The sequence below is a fragment of the Pteronotus mesoamericanus genome, unplaced genomic scaffold (assembly GCF_021234165.1).
Source record: "Pteronotus mesoamericanus isolate MK-2021 breed Mesoamerican mustached bat unplaced genomic scaffold, CSHL_Meso_final contig_68, whole genome shotgun sequence".
Lineage (NCBI taxonomy): Eukaryota > Metazoa > Chordata > Mammalia > Chiroptera > Mormoopidae > Pteronotus > Pteronotus mesoamericanus.
Window position 1 is genome coordinate 29,888,712 of NW_026555234.1, and position 27,830 is coordinate 29,916,541.

The 27,830-nt window shown below is 41.5% G+C and overlaps 1 protein-coding gene across 1 annotated transcript in view; it reads right to left on the reverse strand.

Annotated features, from left to right (window-relative positions):
• TEC (tec protein tyrosine kinase) overlaps nucleotides 1–27,830 on the reverse strand; it is a 108,657-nt gene that overhangs the window by 9,909 nt on the left and 70,918 nt on the right. Inside the window, exons 3-11 of the mRNA XM_054582145.1 lie at nucleotides 26,305–26,409; nucleotides 19,625–19,706; nucleotides 18,830–18,958; nucleotides 17,097–17,137; nucleotides 15,939–16,114; nucleotides 11,937–12,002; nucleotides 6,776–6,830; nucleotides 4,080–4,159; nucleotides 2,798–2,931 (exon numbers count right to left, since the gene is read on the reverse strand). Coding sequence (XP_054438120.1) covers nucleotides 2,798–2,931; nucleotides 4,080–4,159; nucleotides 6,776–6,830; nucleotides 11,937–12,002; nucleotides 15,939–16,114; nucleotides 17,097–17,137; nucleotides 18,830–18,958; nucleotides 19,625–19,706; nucleotides 26,305–26,409 — 868 coding nt within the window. The remainder of the gene's footprint in view (nucleotides 1–2,797; nucleotides 2,932–4,079; nucleotides 4,160–6,775; nucleotides 6,831–11,936; nucleotides 12,003–15,938; nucleotides 16,115–17,096; nucleotides 17,138–18,829; nucleotides 18,959–19,624; nucleotides 19,707–26,304; nucleotides 26,410–27,830) is intronic.

The window sequence follows — 27,830 nt, forward strand, 5'->3', positions numbered from 1 at the left end:
AGAAAGTATTGCAGTCAAGTTCATTCCTAATCATTCTACACAGTGAAGTGCAGAACTAGAAACTCACTTACAATCCACTCATTTATTCACTTAGTGCCCATCCTCTGTGTGAACATACAGCTCTGTGCTGTACGCTTGCAAAAAATAAAAAAAGAAGATGATCCTACAGTTTCATATTTTTATGGAGCATAAAAATTTAAATATATATGTACATACTTTTATTCATTCAATAAATACTTTCTTTAAACACTACAGTGTTTATCAGGCACCATGCTAGAATATTCTCTTCTCAAACATTTTCAAGGATGTTAAAGTTTTCTAACAGTTATTATCAATTATTATTTCATGTTCTTTTCTAATACGCTATCTCAACTATGAGAGGAAACTGCAGTAATCTAATAAATTTTGATTTCCCTGACATAGCAATACTAGGAATCTTAGCATAAAAATCAGGCTCTAGCCCTGGCTGGTGCCACCAGGCACCACTCCGTGGACTGAGTGCCAGTCTGTGAACCAAAGGGTCGCTGGTTCAATTCCCAGTCAGGGCACATGCCTGGGTTGTGGGCCAGGTCCCCAGGAGAGGGAGTGCGAGAGGCAACCACACTTTGATGTTTCTCTCCCTATCCTCCCTCCCTTCACCTCTCTCTAAAAATAAACAAATTTTTAATTTTAAAAAAATCAGGCTCTAAAATATCAACAATTGGGAATACCAACTACTGAAGATCAGTGAGGAACATTAAATCCTTTAAATTACCACAACAGCAAATAAGAAGAAATGGCAGGTATCTTTCCTATAAATACCCACCGCACACTGTACTTCCTCTATTACTGCATATCTCAACCTAACAATATTGTTATATGCTTCTCTGTGTCCCCTGCCAGATGGTAAGACCTGGGAGACAGAATCGATGACTGTCTAGCCCGCCACAGTCTCCAGCGCAGTTCCTGGTATGCACTGGGCACTTCTTACATGTTTGTTAAATGAACGAATTGAGATAATAGTGAAAGAAATAGTGAAATGTAAACACTGAAAAAGAAAATAACAGAATAAGAGCTAAGAAAAAGTCCTTCAGGGGAATAAATTGATAGGAGACTAGATCCTCAAATGTTAAACATAAAGTTATGATATGACCCAGCAAATCCTTTTCTAGGTTATTACCAAAGAGAAATGAAAGATATTTCCATGCCAAAACTTGTACACAATTATGTATGCATGATTAATAGCCAAAATGGGGGAACAACCTAAATCTCCATCAACTAATGAATGAAAACAAAATGGATAAACGAAGTCCACACAATGATTTATTATTCATCAAATTAGGAATGGAGTACTTATCCAGGCTACGACACAGACTAATGTCAAAAACATTGTAGTAGGTCAAAAAAGCCAGTCACAACAAAGCCCTCATTGTATAATCCCATTTATATGAAACGTCTAGAAAGGGCAAATCTGTAGAGACACAAAGGAGATCAGTGGTTGCCTGGGGCTGGACTGTTGAAGGGGTACATGACTTCCTTTGGAGAGGATGAAAGTGTTCTTAGATTATGGTGAGAGTTGGCATAACTCTGTAAATACATTAATGACCACTGAATTGGATGCCTTAAATGGGTAAACTTTGTGCTATATACATTATATCTCAATAACTGTCCCAGACATTATCTGAGAAAAGTGGACAGTCACAAATAGCAACAAACTTTGTAAAAGGTGCCTTCAAAAAAATTTCAAAAGTTAATTTTCCATAAACTGGGTTAGACATTTGGCTACCCCCTGCTCAGTTACATCTCTGAGGTCGAAGACTGGAAATCTTTCCTATCTTGTCCTGCGGAGCCTCAATGGGCACAAATGTGGTTTCTGTTCTGTTGGTGGCATTTGGTTTGTTCCCACTTTGGTGGTGAGTGCAGCAGAGTTTCAGGAAGATGGAAACCTTGTCTGGGACATGATTACTCTCATCTTTGGAAGCCTACAGCCTGAGCCCAGACCCTGGGCTTGTCTGAAAGCTTTGTGACAACTCTGACATGGACATATCTTAGATTTTAGTTTATGACTGTTAAAGGGAAAAAAATTCAATGACACTTTTAAAGATGGTAAGGCAGGCTTCATTCAAGACCACTGCAATAGGTATGAGGACCATCACAGAGGGATTTGAGTGGGGAAGAGAGACAAGACTCAACCCCGAATGCAACGTGGGCAAGTAGGAATTTGTAGCCAAGGAACAGGGTGGAGGTCAGTGGATGGAAAATCACTAAGAGAGAGGTCAGAAATAAGGGAAGTGGGCAGGTTTGGCTAAACCTATCTAACAGGACTCTTGCCAATGACAAGCCACAGTGATCAGATGTCACTTGGGTATTGGTGGACGATGAGGAATATGAACAGATATTGACACGGATCAGGCATCAGATATTGTGTGTAAAGGGGTTCGGGTTAAAATGACTTAGCGGGGCTTCTGCTACCACTGGATTTCACAACAGAGTGCACAGATGGCCTGTGGTTCAGGAGTCTAACTGAAGTCTGGTCAAGAACAGAATCTTTGTCAGTAGCAAGGACAGAAACCCCAGAAATGTGACATTAACCATATACCATAACTCTTGTCCTAAGGTCCAGAGCTTTTCATGAGATTTGATATTATTTCTGATTTTTCATCGTACCTAGCACTTCCTTACTATGCAGTAATTCTAAATCAATCCCACTCTACAACTCACTACAAAATAAAACTGCTCAAGGAAGAATTCATCACAGTGTGTCTGGTCATTTTCATCACTACCTTACATCTGAAATAGGTTTGAGCGGCTCACTTACCTGCCGCATTGTGCTTATGATACTCAACAATCTCCGGAATTGAACCAAATGCGTGTTTTTCTGACAGATAATACTTCTTGGGGGAGGTTGTTGTCTCCTTTATATGATAATGCCTGAAACCTGAGGAGCCTTCTCTGCAACAAAAATCAAAATGTGTCAGAGCCAAATAGCTTCACCTGAAGGTGTTTCCACCAGGCCCCCCGCAGGTCCTTGTGTGTGGCCCCTTCCCTTTGCTGTGCAAGTTTTACTTTTCCCCATGTTCACCATAGCTTTCTTTGCCTTTCACATTGAAAGGTGGACATTTTTAAAGTGGTCACTGAAAACATTCTTGGTCCCTTGCCTGAGACTGTGAAAGAGACCATTGACCAACTCCAGTCGCCAACAGTTGAAAGTATTACAGTAACTCTTAGCTGGCTGCTGCTCTTTGTCCCTGCCGTTGGTGTAAGCTTGCAAATGTTTAGAGGACTTACACCCCTAAAAGTGAATAAACTAGACTTGTCAAAAACATATAAAATCTATTTCAGATATCTTTCTAGAACTCAGATCTTCTGGAGTCATCTTTTGCTAAAAACCTTTTAAAGAGAACTCCTGTGACTAAGAGAAAGCGCGGGCCCCTTGACATTGCCATGGCCTAACCCCTGCGCTGATTCCTCCGGCTTCTCTCTCCTCGCCTCAGCCGGCCCCTCCCCCTGTGAGTTCCTGGAACCCGCCTTATGCCCCCTCGCTTGGCGGCCCAGGCAGTTTCCTGGGTCTGAAACATTCTTTCCGCTCCCTCCAACTTTTGCCTGCCTCACCCGTCATGTCTCAGCTTGAATGTCACCAGGCAGCATCAATGACTAAGTCAGAGGTGCCTGGCCTACGTATCCCAGGGCCCCGTTACCCTCCCCGGCACACACATTGCCCTCCTAGCACAGCACTTACTCGCTGGCTGTCATAACTCACTGTTTGCTTTCCTGAAGCCCCCACCGAGCTACCGGAGGGCGTCTGTCTGCTTTGCTATCAGTAGTGCTTAAGGCAGTGCACGGCAATCATTTGTTCAATGTTGCCTACATTTCTATAGCCACCCTCAACAAATATATAGAGAGAGAAAAATATGAGGAAAATTACTGAAATATGAATATAAAAATTAGTGTACACTTTAAAAACCAAGTTCAGGTTTTCTTTTTTAATGCTGGAATGCAGCATATTTTTTGAAAATTAGGAATCCATACAAACTATATAGGACCTTCATTAAAAAAAAAAAAAGCTATAAATTTAAAAGAGAAAGAGAGAGGTTACTTACCCTCCAAACTTCGTATAAAGGGAGACTGTGTACATGCCTGGTTGACTGGAATCCCTCACCATAAAACCACCTTCTTTATCCTAAAATCCAAGTTAACAAAATTGTTTTAATTCCCTAACGAATATCAATGCCAAGGGGAAGATTCAAGAACCCAATCTTAAGACCTTCTGATAATTATCCTTTCCCTAGAGAACCTGCTTTAGGGAAGCACAGCTTAGCAGCAGGGCTCATCCACATGACTTTGCACTTGACATTACTGGGCCATGGGATTGAAGAAAGCTCACTGACAAGCCCCCAATCATGATCACAGATCTTCACGCCCGTAGGATAAGACCCTTCAACAAGAGAATCTCTCAGGGTCCTTTCAGAACCAGCAGACAAGATTCTGTAACTCCTTTAAGTCCTAGACATGGGGGGAAACAGATACTGAAAATGTACTGCTTAATGATTGGGTTTTGTTTCATACTTTTAAAATATTTGCTATAAGCTTTGATCCTGACACACTATCATCTTCTATCCAAATAACATTTTTCCTATAAATAGTGCAGCACCCTTTGCAAGAATGTTTTCAAAATCCTTAATTCCCCTGGAAATCACTGTTAAATACCACTCTGTACAAAGGGAGAGATGGAGGCCCAAGTGACTTAAGCAGAGAAAACCAAAAGGAAGAACCAACACAAATGACTAAAGGATAAATCCTCATCAGGTTCCAAGCCAAAGATCAAGAAAGAGCAGCTTGGAGCCTCTAACACCTCTCCGCCAAGAGCACCATAGTCCACTGCCAGCGCCGAAGCTGCTTTAAGATGAAAGTGTTCCTCTTAGTCGAAAAATAAAGTAAATTTTATTCTTATTCATAAGAAAGACACTGGGATTAAATAAAACCCCACAAACAAATCTGATAAGAACAAGTAGGGACAATGATATAGTCGTTAATCAACCAGTGAAAAGTATAATAGCTGCCATATATTTATTGAGAAATTACTCTGTTTTAGTATGTTCTAATCTGTGGATTTACTTAATCCTCAAAACGGTCCCAGGAGGCAGGGGCTGCTGTTGCCCCTGCTTTCCTTCACAGGCAAGGAAAAGGGGCACAGAAAGGCTCGATAACTTGTCCCAGGCCACACAGCTGGTAAGTAGCAGAGCCGTGATTTAGCCCCCAGGTCTTCCAGCTGCCTGCTCCCCTAGAGCTGCTGCTAACTGTGGGGTCACCAGGGAGACATGTAAGAATCCTGTGGGGGAGTGACATGGCTTTGCATCACTTGAATCAAGCAACATCACCTGCTTTTGCTCGCTCAACATAAACTACAGAAACAAGTGCCCAACAAAACCTTGACTGGTGGTAATAAGTCCGGTAATAAGCAGGAGACAAAAATGAGAAAGCATGAGTTTAAAAGACTGGGAACCGTTAGTAAATAGAACAGCTCCAGCATAAAAGCAGAGAAGTACAGAGTTCATCTTCTAACCCAGCTCCTCATTTTATAGAGTAGTATGGAAAGAGTAGTAATTTATAGAGTAGTAATGTAGTATGGAAAAAATAGACTAGAGAAGTCACTGCTGCACTTGGGTCGCGGTGGCTCAGCCCACGACAGCTTCCTCCATACTACATTTTATCCTTTGGCGTGCTTTCTTCTTTAAAACTGTAAGACCTTCAGCACATTTATTTTTAAAGGCAACTAGGCACTTTATTAAAACTGTATTCCTCAAAGCTATCAGGTAGTTGTAACAAAGTGGAACGCTTGGTCTCTCTGCGTCTTGTTGAAACCTGCGCTGTTCCCACGGCCTTCAGGCCCACGGCTTCTACTTTGTCTTGCATAGGGACATGCTCAGCATTAGAAGAATTCTGCTAGCATCTGAGTTTTACAAAAACAACCCCTCCCATTTCCCCTTCCCTTGACATAAAAAAGCCTAAACTTTGTACTGTCTTAAAATGGATTTGAGGATTGGTCTCCCGTCTTCTGGGTAGGTGCATTTCAACTGGTAAATCTTTCCTTACTCCAAATTCTGAGGTTTTAAGTTCTGGCCTTTCAAATCATCAGGTACACAGATTTTGAATTGGTAACATACTATTGATGTTAACTATTTTAAAACAAGTAACTTCAAGCAGAAAGGGAAAACACTTGTTAGTACTACAGCAAATGATAAATAAGTAAGAAAGCAAAGAAAATGTTACCCAGGTAGAGTTACTACCTACGGTTATGGGTTTAACCTATTAGTAAAAGTCCATTGGAGTCCTAACCCCTGGAGGTTCAGAATGTGACCTTATTTGGAGACTTAGAGAAGTACTCAAGTTCAAGTGAGTTCAGTAAGGGTGGGCCCTGCTCCAATATGACTGTGGTCCTTATAAAAGGGAAATGTTGACACAGAGGCAGACCTACGCAGGGTGAGAAGGAGGGCGGCCGGAGGCAGATCCTTCCCTCACAGCCCTCAGAAGCCGGCATCTTGATTTCAGACTTCTCACCTCTAGAACTATGAAACAATAAATGTCTATTGCTTAAGTCACTCAGTTTGCGGTACTTAGTCACAGCAGTCCCAGGACACTAATACACCAGTGTTCACTTTTAAATGATTAAGAAAACAAGACCCTGTATTTATATCATAGTACCTTTTTGGACTTTAGGAACAGAGGTTCACGAAATTACTAGACTCATTGCAATTAACTGGTGCTGAAACCAAACCCAAGAAGCAAATATACTTACTTCACTTCTGAGGAGTTGCTCTGCTTTGCTTCTGTTCATATTTCTGCAATACCATCTGAACAGAAAAAGATACATTTAAGACCTCGGGTTTCTTACATTGTATTTTATTCTTTTTAGAATTAACAAGATAACATTTTTCATTAATAACAAATACAGTGAATAAGAACACAGTATCACTCATAATCTCAGGAATACAGACAACCACTAGTAACATTTAATGTATATACTTCCAGATATTTTCTTCCCATATTTTCAGGAAGACACATGTATGCCAACATTCCTACATTTTGTTAAAGTGGGATCAAAATATACTTGCTGTATCATAACCTGAGCTGTTCATACAATTGCATGATTGACATCTTTGCAAAGCAATATAGTTCTATTTATCATGGTATGGATGTGCCATAATTTACTTAAGCTATTCTTCCTTATTTAACAAAAAAAAATCATATTCAATTTTTCACTATTATAAGCAAGAATAAATTTTACTTCACAGACTCAAACATGCAGGAAATGTCACTTTACGTTACTGTCTTTAATCCCATTAAATCTTATCCCAACCCCCCATCTCACCCACAGACAGTAGGTTTTAGGTCAAGTCATTGTGGCGGCTTCCCCACTGAATTTCAGGAACAGTCAAAAGAAACAGAGCAAAACAGAAGCGCAGACCTACTAGGTCTTCCACACTCCCTGGTTCTAGCACAGCCCCAAGCCCTGGAGGTCACCAGGGGCTCTGCTGCAGGAATCCCACCACGGCCAAGCAGCGGAACATGCCCCCTCGCGAGCTCCTGCCACCACTCTGCATCACCACCCCCAAGCACCAGCTGACCTGTGTCCCGTATTAACCTTTGGGGAATCTTCCCTAAGGAAGGATGGAGACTGCCATCACCGCCTCATCCTCAGGGCTGCTCCACTCCCCCTGCCTCCCCAGCCCACAATTACAGTTGCCCTTGAGCAACAGGAGTTAGGAGTGCAGACGCCCACCCTGGAAGTCAAAACTTCAAAACTCCGGGTATAACTTTTGACTGCCCCAAAACTTAACTACCAATAGCCTACTGCTGATCAGAAACCTTACGGATGACATAAAGTCAATTCACACATATTTTGGATGTTAAATACTCTATTCCCACAATAAAGTAAGCTAGAGAAAATAAAACATTATTCAGAAAATCATGAGGAAGAGAAAAATACATTTACAGTATTTCCTGGAGAAAAACATCCATGTATAAGTGGACCTGTCACAGTTCAAGCCCATGTTGTTCAAGGGTCAGCTGGGTGGGCACGTAGGTCAAAGGACATAAACGCAGATTGTTTTCTTTGGCCTTCGGTTGTAAACTTTACTTATTTATTTTTGTCTTGTTCGTTTGTTTCACATGCCCTTTGCTTGGTAGGGGACCCTCTACCAAGGTCATATTTCCAGAGGTTCCCATGTTGTGAAATCAGCATGGCTCCGCTGGACATCTGAATTTTCTACCACTGACTCAGCCTTTTTTAACAGAACCAGTACCTGTTTTGGGCCCAGCAAACACACAGAGCAAGCAGACACAAAGGCCTTCCCTGACAGAGGAAGGGACAGATACAAAGGACAACGTACAAGATCTTTTTTGGTCTGGATTCTTTTATGCAGTTGTAGAAGTCAAACACAAATTACAATCTCAATACAAGCTGGTGACTGTTAATTCATTTGGAGCCTGAGGTTATCAACCAGGCCTCAGAACTGTGGGCATTAAGATCTCACTGCGGTAGACCCCACTTTATGAACTGAGCCCAAGTTCAACAAAACTGTAGTTCTGATCAACCAACTTCTGAATGCAATTTAAGAAATATAATAAATGAGAACAGATTGGATTCTGTCCCTAAAGCTTTTCCATTGGTACAGGAAACATTTGTCAGAATGCCAAAAACAGTCACCAAAATAAACTAAGGAAAGGTAACTGGAGCTCTCACTATGCATTATAAATCAGCAAAAACACTGAGAAAATTCTCTTCATTAATAACAGAAATCCAACCCCACATCTTCACAGCGAGTGTAAGCAAAGGAGGGTCTGTCTCACATTTCAGATGCAAGAAATCAGTGAAGCTGAAGTGCGGTTCTCAAGAGGAAATGAGATATAAGATACTCAGAGACAGAAATAAGTCCTTTCCTCACCTAGCACAGTCAAGCTCCTGGGAAGGGATAAAGGAACTAAGGAAAGAAAAAGAACCCATTGGACAGAGGGCAGGCTCTTTATGGCATTTGCAGAATCCCCAAAAAGGCCATTTTCTCTCCCTAGGATACAAACTCAGGGCTTTAAGGATATGATGAACACGGAAGGGCGGAAGGAGTGATGAACAAATAAACAGATGAATCAACTAGTGATGGGTATTTTCTAACCATTCTTTGTGGCTTCTCTCCCACTTCTAAGAAATGTTATCACCAGGCAAGACTGGCTCTCCTGAATCCCTCCTGTCAGGAAGAGATGTGCGCACGCGCGCACACACTTTCTCTCTCTCTCTCTCTCTCTCTCTCTCTCTCTCTCTCTCTCTCTCTCTCTCTCTTACTCTCTCTCTCTCTCTCTCTCTCTCTCTCTCTCTCTCACACACACACACACACACACACACACACACACACACACACACACACGGGCAAAATGTGCAGAAGCCCATGTGGGGAGCAGAGAGTGCTGCCACACAGACGCCAGCTCGTCTACAGCTCTCACAAGGCAGTCAGAGACATGCGTCTGTTAGAGGGTAGTTCCCTTTGATAACGGAACTACACAGCTAGAAAGAATACCCAGGATTTGCAAGTAACTTGTCATTCCATTATTAGACATCAAAACCCCAATGTGAATGAGGTGTACCGACTGCCTAGTCACTTCAAACCACTCCAGAGGAACGGGACTTGACAGTGATGTCAGATTTGGGGAAGACTCAGTCCCTTCTGTGAAGGAAGGATCTTGGCCAAGTTTCTTGAGCAGAGTGGGTTGGATAAATCATTTAAAAAAATCCCAAAAACCAACAGATATAAATGAAGAAAAAATAGAAACCAACCAACTAACCAACCAACCAGCTATCAATCTTTGCTGGTCCTCTCTCATTTGGCCCTTGCCACCTACGTCACCAACCCAAAGCCCTATCCTAGACTTTTTCCTGTTTAAAGGCCCTTTCATCTCTGTCACCTCCTACCTTTAACATCTTTCCATCAAGAACACCTTATTGACCATCACAACGATCCCCCTTTCTTTCCTACCACAGTTGCTCTGATCATTTCCTTCCCAAAATGTTACCTGGGTGTGGAGGTCAGAACTAAGGTACCAAGAGCCCCGGGCAAGGTGCGGGCAGGCCCAGGAGCCTCAGGTCTGGCAACCCTGAGTCCAGCCCCGCTGATGGGGTGTTACCTGGGCTCCCAGGCCCCAAAAAAGAGCAGGAGAACTTTTGATTCAACAGCTGGCAAAGGCTTTTTAACCTTGGGACATTTAACATGTGCTATAGGATAGATGATAGCACAAAACAGCACAAACCACAGAGTGGGAAGACGGCAGAAGAAGAAGGGGAACTCTGGTTGGCACAGTGAGAACAGGTTTCCCCTTTCCCGTCCAGCTGGCCATGGCCCAGTGCCATGTGGAAGCCCTGACCTCTGAGCAGACAGCTGAGGGGACTCCCACCCCGGAGACCATACACAACGAGTTCACTTAGTCACACACGGGAGGAGGAGAGTCCCTCTGAAGGAAGAAAATTTCCAAACTAAGATAGGTCTAAAAAAACCTCAGGCCAGTGATTCATAAACATCATAAAATCCTTCTTTGTAATGCTGTGAGTCACAAGGGAGTTCTCGCATTTAGATCAAGGATTATCTGGTTTCGAAGCACACCCCTCCCTAAATCATCAGTTAGTTCTCAGATCACTTTGAAGACGGGTCCCAGTTTTTACCTTTCAGCATCTTCCCTAATTCTAAGGACATTTTTGGCTAGATTTTCCAAAAATATCATTTAAAAACAGAAACATTACTTTATTTACATATTTGTATACCTTCACCAACTTATAAACACTCTTGAGTGATCACACCACTAAAGCCTGTGACTTTTGAACCTATTCACCGTTTTCTAGATTTTCAAGGTCTATTCATGTCATAAGAAGTGACATGGACAGAGGAAACAGCTTTTCATTGTTGTCACTGGTGGTGGTAGTCATGTGTTTTTAAAGAAGTAAATGGCAACATCAGTACACCTCCTCAAAATGACCACAGAAGAGTCATACACACGAGCCTCTCACTGGAACCTGGCCACACACAGTTAGTAAGCCCACTGCTTTCCCTGGAAAGCAATTTTACAGCATGGATTCGAAGTCTTAGCAAGTTCATAATTAGCCTTTAGCCCAGTACATATTTTTAGAGATTTAGATTAAGACAATAAGCAGGAAGAGGGTTATCCCAGTTATTCTGACATACAAAGATGTCTACGCAACACAACGCCACACAAATAAGAAAATAATTATATAAATTATTGCACGTCCATGTGCCACATGCCTGGTTGTATCCCTTATGGCACAGTACCTGAAACTTGCTAGGATCTCAGGAAATATTTGATGAGTTTATGACTGAATGAAATGTAACACAGTTATGAAAGTGTTTCTGAAGAATATTTAATGGCATGAGGAAATAGACTCATAATGTTCTATTAAGTGGAATAAACAGAATATAAAACAGTATATACAGCAAGATTGTTTTTTAAAAAATTGAAGGAAGATCTATTAATGTTGACAGACAGCAATTCTATTTTATTTATGAGTAATTTGTCTTATTAACTTTGTAATATTTTCAAACAATTTTAAAATACTAATCACATATTATTGTACTTAGGAAAAAGTCAAACTATATGCTGATTTCTTGAATAAGTGAACAATGATCTGTATTTCAAAGTCAGCTAAGCTATGACTTGTTTAAAATAAATTCAATTGTATCGCTTGTATTGCTCCATTTACACAATAATACCTTCAGGTAAAGCACATTATAGAAACTAGTTCTCTCAACATCTTTTACAGCCTAGACGACTGAGTTAAGGATATGTTAGTACCACCTTCAAAGACAATGAAAAATATCCACTAATCTCCAAAATTCCTTATATGATTAGGAAAATGAAACATTTTTTGGTTTTCCACATTCACAAAATAAGCATTTACTTACTCATATTGATCTAAGTTGTTTGATTTCTTTCCAGTTACATAATTACTTGGGATATATCCTTCACTCCTAGAAATAAGAAAAATAGGTAAACTCAAAGTATCTTACTGAGAGGTTACTAAAAAAAAATTATTGCCTTCTTGAAATAATTAAAGCATGATGTTACCTAAGCTTGTAAGAAGGACTAGCTGACTGCCAGTAATTCAATATATCTACAGCATTTGATGCATTAAAAAGTACTTCCGCATTTGATCCTCACAAAAATTCTAACATAGGCAGGCATTACTGTACACGTTCCCCATGGGGAATCCAAGGCTTAAGAAAGATCAAGAGACTTTCTCAAGGCCCCAAAGCTAGCCAGTCACAGGGCTAGCCTTTGATGTCTTCCCTGAACTTGTGACTAGGTTCAGAGCCCTTCCTAATATTCTATGATACTTCTCTTAAATTCAGAATTTCTTGGGATATTTTAAAGAAACAATTACTTTAGAAAAGTTGAAGTGTCGGATAAAAACACCCATCTCTAACACCTCAGCAGTCCATGCACAGCATTATTTATAGTGGGTAGTTCTTGACTTTTACATCAATATAACCTGGGGCACTTGTTAAAAAGGCAAATTCTTGGATCATACCCCAAGAGATCTGAATTGAGAAGGCTAATGTGAGGCCAAGAAATCTTTGATTTTACCCCGTATGACTCCTATGCACATTACACCTTAAGAAGCAGCCCTGACTGGTATGGCTCAGTGGGTTAAGCGCCAACCTGTGAACCAAAAGGTCACCGGTTCAATTCCCAGTCAGGGTACGTGCTTGGGTTGTGGGCCAAGGCCCCAACTAGGGGTATGTGAGAAGCAGCTGATTGATGCTTTTCTCACACACTGATATCTCTTTTCCTCTCTTTCTCCCTTCCCTTCTCTCTAAAAATAAATACATAAAATCTTTAAGAAAAAAAAGAAGCACTCACAATAGGGGAATCTTGGCAGAAGCTGAGATTTTTCACATAAAAAAGATACATGTATAAAATTTTAAAACTGAGTAAAAACCTTGCAATCTTACATTTGAATTTGAACTATTAGCAAGAACTCCTCCATACCCACACGAAGGGCATACGTAGCTCTGTTACACTGGGAAAGAAGATTTCCAGACCAGTAGAGCAGTGACAAACTAGTAGAAGTTAGAAGCCTAGCACCCCAACTGTTGCTTCCAAATACTATTTCTTACTAAGATGAGCTAGCATTCCTTGGAAAAAACAGCAAAGTGCAAGTTTGGCCAGGAAAATTCTCAGATGAACTTGAGCCATTTTATGTTACCCAGAAAGCAAGGAAGCTAAGAAAGACTAAAGGGCCTCCTTCAACCCAAAACAGCTACCAGTGACCCAAGATAGGGCAAACCAAGCAAAAAATAATAATGACTGCAATGGATTGAAACCAAATACCTAAGCATCCATAATAACACTGAAAAACATATTGGTTACCATTGTTATCACTAGCAGAAGCTCAGTCATTAACTCATTATTTTGAAAACTGGTGAAAGAATCAAAAATTTATCTTGCCATTCTTGCATTACCTAAATGAACTGGCTGATGAGCCAGTTCTTCTTTAAAAAATTAATAAATGCAGATGGAATGACCATTTAAAAATCACCAGTTTGCAATTCCTAATGAAATAATGGATCTAGGTAATAATTATTCATGGAAGCCAAAATCCTTAGGTGAAAGAAACCCTGGTTGCAGAGCTTTATGACGGACGGATAAGGATGGCGCCCGAACCACTGAGGAACCTGCACGTCGTTAGAACTGGGACAAGCAGATACCAACTTCTAATGTGATCAAGCCCCTAAATTCCAGTTTACAGGAAATACAGGACATGAAGACATAATAAATGACACCTCGTGGAAACAATTAGCTTAATCTAGATGGTGGCTCCCTTCATACAGTAAATGACCTGGTTACATCAATAAATCAAAATTGAAAAAAAAGGACAGTGACTGTTGCAGAAGAAAAGAGACATAAAAGACACAGCAACCAAAACACAATGTGTGGGCCTTGTTTTAATCTTCATTAAAGTATTAAAATATACCTTAGAGGTGGTCGGGGGAAACTGAAATCACATCACTGGTACCATCTTTGGACCTGGGCCAGAGGGGCCCTGCTCTGACCACGCACTTTCAAGAGCGCGCCAAACCCCACGTCCTTGCAGGCCCCTGAGCAACTACCCTATCACCTGAGTAACCAGAACCCCCGAGTCCTCTGCCATTGCCAAGGCCACAGAGGTCTTTCCACTGGGCTCCCCCCTCTGATAACAAACTAGGCTGGCCATGTGCACCCCCTTCCAAGCCCAGGCCTTGGGGGGTGGCTTTTGCCAACCATGTGGAGGGACCGTGAATGTAGGGCTGGGAGATCCACAAGGTGCAAGTGAGATGGAGCCTGGGGCAGAAGGAAACAGGAAAAGGAGGCAACCCGGGGAGCCGGCCCTCAGCGCGCTGTCATGCTCCAGCGTGGGGCTCTCTCTCGAATCTTGCCTTCCCTGCCATCTCACAGGTATGTTTGACAAGTTGGAAGAGAAACCGTATTTTATGTATTGGTTTGTGAGCTTGACTTATAACTTCTAAATATTTAGATGCATGATATGTGGGTTTTCACGTGGACTCTTTTTCCAGTCCTGAAAATGTTAGGGAAAGTCTGCAGATGATATTTCTTAAAAATTATTACTAAGGATGATAATGTCATGGTGATTACTATTTTAAAAGCTTTAGCAGTTAGAGTTAGAGGTGAGGTGACTTGATTATACGAATTTCCTTTTAAACACTCTAGAAAAAAAAAACAATGGGGAAGACTGGTAAATGAAAACTGGCAAAATGTTGGTTGTTTTTGAAATCGTGACAAGGGGCTTCATTATATTATTACATATTCTGTGGACTCTTGGAAATTTCTACAATAAAAAATAAAAATCACCCCTGGCTGGTGTGGCTCAGTGGATTGACTGTCGGCCTGCGAACTGAAAGGTTGCCGGTTCCATTCCCAGTCAGGGCACATGCCTGGGTTGCAGGCCAGGTCCCCAGCTGGGGGCACATGAGAGGGAACCGATCAATGTATCTCCCGTACATCGATTTTTCTCCCCCTCTCCTTCTCCCTCCCTTCCTCTCTCTCTAAAAGTAAATAAATACAATCTTAAAAAAAATAAAAATCAATCTCCGACAGTGCTTGACAAAGAAAAGCAGTGACAACCTTCCTGTAAACAGAGAACAACAGGGTAAGGGTTCCCAAGAGAGCACTAACGCGGAGAGAACCAGCCCTCCGGCGAGGCACCGTTGCCGGGCAGGGAGCCGGGGAGAGGCCGCTGCCTGTGTGGGGATGGGGCAGGGGGTGAGAAAGCAGACTGGGAGGGACGGTGTGCTCGGGCAGCATAAAACATCCTCCTCTTCTGATCCATGAGAACACAGAATATAAACAGGATTATAGTTCAGAGGTAAGCACAGCATATAGTTTTCTTCATGAACCTAAAAGATCCTCATCCCTTATGCTTATTCATATTTATCCATTACTACTAACAACACTGAAAGAAATATTTCCTTTACATTCTATGTTATCTTATATAAATATTGCTTGTTTTTTTAACTTCTTGTATGTGTACATGTGCGCATGCATACACATATAGCCTCTCTCTCTGCCTCTCTCTCTCTCTCTCTCTCTCAGAAAAACCTAAAATTATTTACTTATCTTAGGGGGTAAAAACATAAAATGCAATTTTCCTCAAGATCAAAACAACCCAGCTAAACATGCAATGGATAGGAAAAGAGACTAGTGTAATGTGTTCTAATTTCTGAAAAGAAGTGGTTGATCCATTTACATTTATTGCATCACTAATAAGAATACATTGTGTTACTACAAAGTAATAATGTGGCCTTTCCTTTATGGCCAATAGAACCAGCCTCACTTCAGGAGGGGTCCAGATTATCCTCTTCTCCCTCCCGCCCACTGTGCGCCACACACACAAGGGGAACACTCACCCATATTTATCTCTTGCTTTCCACCAATGAGCATCATTCTTTTCTAATATGATATACTCTTGGCCTCTCTCTAATCTGAGATCGTGTGCTTCAGTTGCTTGGAAATCGTACATAGCTACAACGATTTCTTCACTATTATCTTCTTCTTCCAGTGGAATTGGTGGGGGAGGCCTTCGCTAAGAAAAAGAGATAGCATGTGAAAGTTTAGTCTTCTGTTTGTGTAAAGCAAAACACCAAATGATTCACACACCACCACAGACTAAAGCAGAAACCACAAGTCTACCCAAAACAATCTGGTAAAGCCTCCTGTGAGTTTGATGCTACTAGACCTCTCATGGGTTTCAGACTATAGGACATGAGGAAAAACTGTCTTTAAACATCAAGAGGCTTATGCTGAGGGTCAGGGGTAGCTCTTCAGGGAGAGGGAAGGGGAATATGTGAGCAGAAACCAGAAGGACTAAAGAGAGACCCACCACTCAAACAGCCTGCAAAGGGGAAAACACACCTTGGAGTGGAGGCTTTTCTCAGGTCTCCTTCCACTCAAAGGGATTTGCATTTCTTTGTGCTCACTGTGTGCAAGACACACACTTAGTACCTAACATGCTCTTTCTCAGCAACCCTTAATACTGATCCCACGAAGCAGAGCACATAACTCCTCATTCACAACTGAGGAGGTGAGGGTTTAAGTAACCCACTCAAAGTCACTCATATCAGATTCACGTTGGATCAGGTCCTGTCTGGGTCCAAAGTACCCGTGTTTTCCATCAGACCCTACTCTTCAAAGGCACGTCATTAAATCAGTGATGATATGTGTTTTTAAGAATACTGTGCTCTGCCGTAATACTATGTTTTTGTGACTGAAATAATCCTTCTGTCCTAATACTGTGTTTTTAAGACTAAAATATTCCTTTGAAGTCCTGCACCTCTTATATAATTTTTGAAGCCAAAATACAGGCAAAATGCCATATGATAGTAGGGATCCCGATGATAATATTTGATACATTTAATATTACTTGAGACCAAAAAGAAATTGAATAAGCTATAGCATATCTGTTTCTGATATGATGGAGAAGAAGCAAGGAGCAAACAGCATCATGTGAATGAATATAAACATACTCAATAAACTGTAAATGCTTCCAAAAGTTAAAGGCTACCTACCTTCTTTGTTTCTGGTGCTGGAGGTAGTGCTTTTCTTATACCTGAAAATGAAAACAGAAATAGGTCAAAATGCCATCTACCAATGATCAACTGTTTTAAGGAAAAGTGAAAATGAACACATAGGTAAGAAGTCTAGTCTGATTCTCTCACTCTGGTGCATGTTGCTTGCATCACCATTTGAAACAGAATTTTAAAATGCTATTAAAGTTGGTTTGTATTTCTTTCTGAACAGACTGTAAAATCCATAGGGATTGGGGCCATGTCTGATTCTTGGCAAACAAGTGAGACTACATCAAACTAAAAAGCTTCTGCTCAGCAAAGGAAACTGTCAACGAAATGAAAAGGCAGCCTATGGAAGGGGAGAAAATATTTGCAAACCACTTATCTAATAAGCGGTTAATATCCAAAATGTACAAGGAACTCACACAATTCAGTAGCAATAATAAAATAATAATGATAATGATAATTTAAAATGGACAAAGGAGCAGAAGACATTTTTCCAAAGAAAACATACGAACGGCCAATAGGTATATAAAAAGGTACTCAACATCACTAATGATTATGGAAATGCAAATCAAAACTATGATGAGATATCACCTCATATCTATTAGAATGGCTGTTATCAAAATCATAAGCAATAACAAATGCTGGTGAGGATATGGGGAAAAGGAACCCTCGGGCACTGTTGGTGGGAATGGAAACAAGCCACCATGGAAAACAAGACGGAGGTTCCTCAGAAAATAAAAATAGACCTACTCTATGACCCAGCAATCCCACTTCTGGGTATATACACAGAAGAAATGAAATCCGTACCTCAAAAAGATGGCTGCACTCTCATCTTCGATGCAGCATTTTTCACAATAGCCAAGGTACAGAAACAACCTAAGTGTGTTGCAGGTGTGATATAGATAGTCATAGAGATAGAGATAGAGACAGAGATAGAGAATGGAATACTATTCAGCCTTAAAACAAGAAGGAAACCTTGTCATTTGAACAACATGGATGAATCTGGAGGGTACTATGTTAAGTGAAATAAGCCAGACAGAGAAAGACAAAAACCACATGGTATCTCTTATATGTGCAATCTTAAAAAAAAAAAAAAAGTCAAGAAACAAAGAGTAGATAAGTGGTTGCCAGGGACTGCGAGTAGGAAAACAGAGATGTTGATAAGAGGGCACAAACTCAGTTGTAAGGTGATCAAGGCCTGAGGAACTAATGTATACCATGGTGACCATAACTGGCAACTATGCAGTGTTTACATGAAAGTTTTTTATGGAGTAACACTGAAATATTCTCATTGATACACAAAAAAGGGTACACGTGTAAAGTGTTAACTCAGTGGGAGGAATCCTTTTACAATGCACAAGTATACCAAATCATCACATTGTACACTTTGAAGAGCTTACGATTTCATGTCAATTATTCCTCAATAAAGTTGAAAAAAAAAGCTGATGATGGTGCTATATTAGGCCCATATTTTTTAACAGTCATTTTTAGCAGGCTTCTACATTGTGATAAAAGGTTCCCAAAATTTATTAGACTTTTTGATTCCAATGAAATGGTCCACCTGCTAACTAAATATAATTATTCTCACAAAATACACCTGTCGGTATTTACACTGTGCTAGAAAGTGTGAGGGCCATGCTTAACCAACATCAACATCAACATCAAAATCGTGTCGCTTTCTCTATAGCAATAAAACAGTGTAATTGCAGAATAAAATGAATACTCACTACTCTCAAAAAGATTGTATTTTTCACATCCAGGTGCTAGTTTTTCAGTTTGTCTACAACACTGGTAACTTCCCTCTGCCCAAAATTTAGGATGATATTTAATCATTATATTATTATTGTTCTTGATTTCTGGAATCATAAACACATTAAATGATTAGTGAAATAAAGCAGAGATAACATTTCATAAGTAACACTGTCAATCTTCGTTTCTCAGATACCATATTTATGACAAGAACACCCTCCTAACATCATACAACCCAGCATTCAGAAAACCCATGTGGTGCCCTTTGGCCTCCTTTTTTGGCGAAGCACACTTGTTAGCAGAAGTCATCTCTGCTGCGCTGTAATGGATCAGCACAGAAATCAGCCCACCACCATTTTGTTCTGCAGAAGAAGCAATGAGGATTATGCTGGACAAATCACCCCGTTCAACACTTTAAGCACAAGTCAACTCATCTACACCAAATGCTGACTACACAGGCAATTTCTTAGAAAATACCAAATCCTGTTATCATAAAAGCCCAGTGCTTTATCATCTGCAAAGGTATCATGCATTAAATGAAAGCCCGCTTTTCTTAGAAACCATGTAAACATCACTAGAAGGAATCAGATTATAAAAAAAGAAGTTGTCTTCAATATGTACCACTTGGCATAACAGAATGTCTTTGGAGAAACAGTTATTGTATATTAAAAGATTATAAATGCAAGATACATTAGCTGTGTTTCTGTTTAAGTGATAACAATGTTCTATCTTAAAATTATATACAGATTAATATTTCATTAGAGGAGTTTTACCTTCTTTTAACTTCTTCACCCACCGGTCCCTGCTTTGTGCACTAGGTGCAAAAATGTAGAGTGTGTTAGCATCATGAACCACCTAAAATAAAAGATAAGATGGAATCAATGAGAAACACTTAGACACAGCACTTTGTCTAGCACAGAGCTCCCGGTACCACACACACCAATAAATGATTCTGAAACAACTGAATAAAAGTCATTTACTTTGGACCCAAAAAACCTAGATTCCTGCCTTATAAAACACATCTATTTCTTCATGCCTACACTGAGTAGGATACACATTTTGCAGAGGGCTGTGTTTTACAGAAGAAAAAATTATACAGAGGCCAGAACGCTTCACTAATCCATATTCCCTGCGACCAAATGAGCTGAAGCTCCTTAGGTAAACTTGGTGTAGCAGGGGTTATTCTCATCTAGTATTTTCCTGCATAATATTTAGATAAATCAACAACTCATTCAGCAACACTCATATACCTTCCTTTGCTACTATAAATAATTGCAGTAGCTAACTATTAGGCACTGGCTACCCTAACTCTACACTATGTGCTTTATAGACCTTAACTCGAGGATTCCTACCATCAAGGCATCAGTATTCTACAGAGGTGAAGAAGAAGGCCTATCCACGGAGCCTCCGCGCCTGTATAACTCCAGGGGGCACCATTCACAGAGGATGCACCGCAGACAGTGTGCCCTTACGGTGTGCTACTTAACCTGCCTTAATCATCATTTGGCTGGATTTCCAGAAAGCCACGATCCTGATTTCAAAGCCCATGCATTTAACCACAGTGCATCCTGTAGAGGTAACTTCCACCGAGCAACTAAACAGTCTTATTATTCATATTTTCAGTATTAATAATAAAATTAAACCTGGGAAACTAACCCAAGAATTTTATCTTTGGTCTTTCACAACACAGAAACACCTTGACTGTCTGAAAACTGTATATGGCTAGAAACCTCCCTTTGCCAGACCAACAGCCACTGGACTGAATGCAAATAACTCTCATTGATAAATGGCTACTCCTGGCCATCTTCAATAGATAATTCCTCCCCATTCATTTCAATCAAATCAATGCAGTCTAACAGCAACATGGACACTACAGAACAAACAGTGTTATATTTCATTCAGCGATTCATTCATCATACCAGCATTTTGCTCGGACCACATAGATACAAAAATATATCAAACATGAAGCCCATTTTCAAGACATGTATAGAAATACTTTATAAAAAGACAAAGTGAGACATGATAGAGAGGTAAAGACAAAACGCTAAGAGAGTCGTGGGGATGTATATTGTCCCCTTTGCTCCCTGATTTTCACAGCCATGACACTGCGATTAATAACAAGGAAAGAAATACCTGTTTGGTTTTCAACCTGGTTCCTGGTACATAAATCCTAAAGCCCTTGGAATACCCTGTGCTTAGTGATAAAGGTGTCTTTTTTTGTGCTAATGAGGGACTTTGGAAAGCACCTAAGGTTGGGGGCCGGCTGCCAGTGGAGCCAACCTTATGATTAGGGGGTTGAAACTTCCAGTCCCCCCACCCCACCCCACCTCACCCCCTCCAGGGAGGAGACAGGGGTGAGAGACTGAGCTCAATCACCCACGGCCAGTGATGTCATCGATCATGCCTCTGTAATGAAGCCTCCGTCCAAACCCTAAAAGGAGATGGTTCGGAGCGCCCCCGGGTTCCTGAATGTGGAGGTCTGCGGAGAGCAGGGCACCTGGAGAGGGCCCGGAAGCTTCGCACTCTTTCTCCACACCTTGTCCTATGCACCTCTTCACCCTGGCTGTTTCTGAGTTTGTGGTTTTATAAGAAACTGGTGATCTAGGAAGCAGACTATTTCTCTGAGTTCTGTGATCTACTCTAGCTAATCATTCAAACCCAAGGAAGAGACTGGGAAGCTGTGATCTATAGCCAGTAGGTCAGAAGCACAAGTGATATCTTGGAGTTGAGTCTGGCACCTGACATGGGGGCAGTCTTGCGGGGCTGAGCCTTTAACCTATGGAATTGGTGCCATCTTTGGTTAGATGGTCCTAGAACAGAAATGAGTTGTAGAACACCCAGTTGGTGTTGGTATATTGTTTGGTGGTGTGTTCTCTCTCTCTCTCTCTCTCTCTCTCTCGTTTTCCAGATGAGAAAACCAAAGCAGGTGAGATCAATTCATCTGAGTAGGATCTGGTTGACCCCCAAAGGCTCTTCTTATTCATGGTTCCTACAAACACCTTCCTGGTGCCGCTTGGCTGTTTCCACACTAGAAGCTGCCCTTTCAGGCTCCAGGCTAATTCTCAAAATTCACCTCACGTCAGTACTGGGAGCCTGTAACTTTGTTCAAGTTTGTTGAAGACTAGCTAATCATTAGAAAACTAATCCTAACGCAGAGTTCTGAAAACTAAGGCGAGATCTATTACCTAGCTAACTTGGGACATTTGTATCTCTAGAAAAAATTTCTAGAGATAGCATCCTCAACCCAAATAATAAACATGAATTTGGCATCTCAGGCAAGGCAGTGGGTGAGCTCTCTGGGGTTCAGTATCCTTTGCTCAGCAAGCCCCGGAGCACACCTGTGTCATCCATGTGACAGCTGACTGTGACAGAGTACCTGCAGGGAGTTGCTCACGTGCCTGTCTGCTCTTGAGTCATCCTAGTACAGCAGAGCTTGGCAGAGGAAGGAAGAGCTTTGCAGACCTCGAGGCACAGGAGCCATTTCAACAAGGAAGAAACACACTCTCCCTTAGCAACACTCCTAACTTGGTCGTTACCCGCCATCCTATCTATATCTTCATTCATTTATTCGGGAGACTCTTACTGTGTCTAAAAGCTGTTAGACAGATGTGGGTTCAAAACTCAAGGGGAAAAGGCCACCTCCTGGGGAACCCCCAGCTGCATCAGAAGACTCAGCTAAGGAAGCAGCTGGCTCTTCCTTCCATATTCTCTGTTCCTTCCTACGCTAGAATATGCTGAGATGAGAGGCTACCTCCTTTGAAAATGTCAACTTTTCGTTTCTTCCTTTTTTTTTTTTTTTGACTTGCATCTGCACATAATACAAACTCTCACTCTAATCATGTGAAACTAGGACCCAAACTTTGAGTTATACTTAAGTTATAATTAGAGAATGTTTTTCATCTTTCAAATCTTGCTGGTTTAAATTACATAGTTAAAGCCCAAGTTGACCTCTTCTAAATGTTTAAGATGGTTTTTGACCTGTCCTTGTATTTATTCATCTCAACAACTAAAAATGGTTCTGGGACGGAATGCTTTCTGTTCTCCTATTTTCCTCATCATTCTAAAAACCAACCCACAGCTGCTGGATCAGATCTCTTTCTCTTGGACAGCAAAAACTCTAATTCTTGGTCTACACTCATGAGAACCGTAGCTCCCCACAACCACCTGCCACCGCCCAGATGTCTAATAGCCATCAGAAGTGTGGTAGGAATGGTTTTCTGCTAAACTTCCAATAATATCACACACTTACTTAACATACTTAGTCAAGAACGAGATTTAAATCAGGCTTACTTCTAGATCTGAGGTAGGTGTAGTGTTACTAGTAGTGAGAGCAGTAATAATAATAATAGCAACTAATATTCACCTTGCTCTCACTGTGTATCTAAACTATTTATATATCACCTTAGTTATTCCTCCCAACAGCCCTAGGATGTGAGTATTATTATTATTATTATTCCTATTTTTCAGAAGAGGACACAGACACAAAGCAGTTAAGTGTCTTGCACAGGGTCACAGAGCCCATCAGGGATGGATGAGGCAGCGTGGCTCCAGAGTTGCCTCTTTAAGCACCATACTATCCTTGCTCTTTGTGCAAAAATTTAAAAAAATAATAAAAAGTCTAGATAGAAAATGAGGAATTGGGAAAAGGAAAATTAAATGTAGTCTTTCCTCCTATTGTGTTGTTGCCACTACAGTGAAAATAATCCAGATGTGGTTGTAAAACTTGAATATCTTAGTTTATTACTCTCAGGTCATTCACTGGCAAATTTTTATTTCAAATGCAATTGATAAATTTATAGTAGCAATTAAAAACAACCAAGATCTCCACTGTGATATTATGTGGAGAAGATTTTTGCAACCTTTCCCTTACTATACAGCGAGGCCATGGCCATGGGTAAAAGGTGACTTGCACTGGACACGTCCAAGGACAAGATTGTCCCCAACCAGAGAAGGGGTGGGGAGGTGCTGGACAGGGCTCCTGAGCTGTCTTCTGCAAGGCCTGGAACACGAGGTCCAGCTCTGCCCTCCTCCTGCTCAAGGCATGTGCGCACCACGTGCCTGCAGAGAGGGCCACGGACAGCTCAGGAGCCACTCTGATCCCCCTGGGGAGTGGCAAGATGTGAGTGTGTGTTCCACAGAGGTTTTTCATTCACAAAATGGCCTTAGACAAGTCATTGAACATCTGCGAACCTCAGTTTCCTGTCATAAATGAGAACAGTGTATTTACCTCCCTTATATAATAGGATCATTGTGAAGGAAAACATGAAATAACCTTTTTAAAAGGTGCGCCTTAATCTACGTACAATGTTGATATTATATTTTGCTTCACAAGCAGCCTTTTCATCTCATTGCTGTTCAAATGGCTCAATCCTGCCCCTTCTCAGCCTCTCAAATTCAGAGAGAACATCTCACCCCACTTTTTTTCTTTTTCTCTCTTTTTTTAGTAGTTAATTTTATTGGGGTGACATTGGTTCACAAAACCATACAGATTTCACATGTACAATTCAATCTCAAGTCTCCTCTCCTTCTCCTAACTGCTCTGGGATAAATCTGAATAAATAGCAAGTTAGGTCTGGGGCTTAGAAACTCAGCGCATGGGTAGAGCCTAACAGACCAAAAACAAGGATAAGACACTGTTTCAAAGAAGACTTAAACAGTTCATGAAGAAAAGCAATTATTGTTAAGACAAATGAACCTAAATAACAACTACTGTATGATTTGGCAATCCCACTTCTGGGTATTTATCTGAAGGAAATGAAATCTGGCTCTTGAAGATATCTCTGCACTGCTGTGTTCATTGCAGCAGCATTTCCAATAGTCAACATATGAAAACAACCTAAATGCCCACTGACAGATGAATGGATAAAGAAAATGTGTTGTGTCTACATATAATGGAATATTGTTCAGTTTCAAAAGAAAAGAAGGAAATCCTGTTATTCCTAGGACATGGACGAACCTAGGGGACATTATGCTAAGTGAAATAAGCCAGATACAGAAAGATCAATACTGCACAGCCTCACTGATACGCGGAATTTAAAACAGTCAAACTCGTAGTAGCAGAGAACAGAACAATGGTAGTCAGGGGCTGGGAAAACAGGGAAATGTGGGGCAAGGGGTACTGTGACAGGCAGCTAGACAGACATTAACAGAGAAAGGACAATAGGCCAGGAAAGCCCTGGTGCAGGGCTACAGGCAAAACTAGGAAAACAAGGACCTTGCCCCCAGGGTGATTCTCCCTCCCCCATCCTGTCTCCGGGCATGTGAGTTAGTCCACCTGACCTTTCCTAACAGGGGCCATGCAGTTCAGACTCTCCCCTAACCTTGCTCCCCTGGCGTGTTGTTCGTCATGCAGGTTAGACCCCCTAAGGAAGAACAAGGGGACCAGAGAATAGCCCTTAAGCATTAAGCCCTCAAGACAGTGTGGTTCTGACCCACACCAAATCCATCTAGGCCTCAGTTCTATTTTAGCTCCAGGCCCAGAAAAGCAGCAAAACCAGACAAATGACACGATGGCTGACCTCAGGACCTGCTACACTGACAAATGACATTCTGTTCTGATGCCAACCAATCAGAGACCACAGCCCCCAGCAAGGATAGCCTGGTAAGCTGATGAATATTCTATTGGAATCCTCCTGTGACACCTCTGGATAAACACCCTCAAGAGAGAGGACCCAGTGACTCTGGGGAGTGCGCCCTCTCCTTCCCCCCACCTGTCCCCTGCGCCTTCCCCCAACATGCATGGTTTCCTTGCCTGTCTCTTTCTCCTAAGCTCCAAGGGCCCTTCTTTTGCCTCAGTAACTTGTTTCCTGAGCCTGTTTCTCCTGCGGGGCTCACTTCTTCTACCTCTGGGACTTTCTAAATAAACTTTTTCGTATAGTTTCAGTCTTAGCCCTGAATTCTCTCTCAGCCAGAACTCACAGCGCGGCGGGTGCGGAACCGAGGTCTGGCCTGCCTCCACGCCTCCGCCCGTCCAACACCTGGTGCCGTTCTGGTGTCAGTACAAGGGGTGCAGTTACGCAAGATGAGAGTTCTGGAGATCTAATGCGCCGCAGGGAGACTGCAGTTAATGATACTGTGCTATATACTTGAAATTTGCTAGGAAAGTACATAGTAAGTGTTTTCACCACAAAAAAGAAAAAAGAAAAAAAGGAAATGGGGACTTTGTGAAGTGATGGATATGTTAATTGCTTGAGTGTGTCGTGATCGTTTCACAATGTATATGTATATCAAAACATATACATATGTGTATAGGTATATGTGTATACCTATACACATATGTATATCAAAGTTTTACACTTTAAATATATATAATTCCTATGTATCAATTACATACCTCAATAAAGCTGATTTTTTAAAAAATCAGCCACTAAAGCAATGACAGGGAACGGTAATGCCAAAGAGTAAGCGTGACTGAAAGCCAGAATTACACTGCCGGGAGAACACGCCAGCTCACCTGAAATGGGTATTTATTTTGACAGGGAATGACACCGTCATCATTCTTCACTATTTCCACACACTTTATTTTTGAAACATCAATAAATCCCTTTCTGTATTTTTTCTGTTAAAAGAAAAAAAAAAAAAGGAGAACCATTACAATCATAAGATATAAGAAAGTGTTATTAATGGTAACATTTGCTTCCTTAATAATTACTGTAAACCATGTCTCTTCTTTTTGTTAAAATTGTTCAAAATGCCAATACTGTGAGGATTATAATCAAAATAATTAAGCGCTTTAATTTCTAAAGATGAAATTGTTCTCTCCTTGCCCACCCCCCCCACAAAGCTCTGGGACAGAGATATGGACTCGCTTTTATTGTCACGTTAGACACACACCTTAACTTCTTTAACTTCTTGACGACGGCCCCCCAAAAGACAGTATCAAAGCCAAACCAAGCACAACTCCATGTACTCAGCCACCGACGCAAACTCCCCGCAGTCTCCTTTTCCCCTCCAGCACACAGAACCTAAGGGGACACAAGGTGGCCTTGGCACATTCACATAAAGCCTCCACTCAGGCTCTTACGGAATGTTCTGCTTTCTTCCCTCTTGCCTTCCCTCCCTGTGCACCGCAAACCTCCCTACACCGAACAACGGAGGACACATCGAGACATCCCCCGACCCATTCACACCAACTGAGATTACTCCACCGGGAGTGACCTCACAGTTGAAAATTTATCCCAGGAATAGAAATCTAAAAGAATACAAAGGTATAGGCGTAAAGATAACTTGATATATTGCATCCATTAAAAATATTACAAACACAGTGTAGAAGTAAAAAAAAAAAAAATGTTTGCTGAACAATATTAATTGATACATGCCACACAAAAAAAACTATATAAAGACGAAAGCCACTTGGGGGTCGGGGATAGGTATTCAAGATAAAGAAGAGAAGAAAAAGTGTAGTATTTGGGGTTACGTGGCCATTCCCTCACCCCAATCATTTAAAACTGCTTCACCTAATACTATGAAATACCCCTCTGGTCACGATCTTCGGGCCCCTACCCTGCTCCACTGTCACCACAGGACTTTCAGACCTGCCAACTGTCCCAGGCCACCAGCTCCCATCTGACCAGACTACCCTGGAGGCCGTTTCACCAGTGTATCTCCCCTCTTTCCCTCTCCTCTCCTCCTCTTCCTCCCCCTCCACACTAATCCCATATATCCCTTGAGATTTTGTCAGCCCCCAGTTCTGCTACCTTTCCCTGATCCTGCACACCTGGCTGCAGAAGGTCAAAAAACAAGACTGTCTTCTTGCTGCTTAGCCAGACCTTCACTGCTACATCTCAGTCCTTTTGTGTATCTAGTGGAAAGAACCTGGTGGCCTTCCTGGGACTCTAAACCCTTCCCATTCCCCTCACCCCAGGGGGCAAGTGTCCCACTACTTTAGGGAGAGAGGGCCCCCATTCCACAGGCGCACCCCAAAATTCTCCCTTCTGCGGGTCAAAAGCACTCTAAGATTTAGGTACCCTTTTCTCTTCT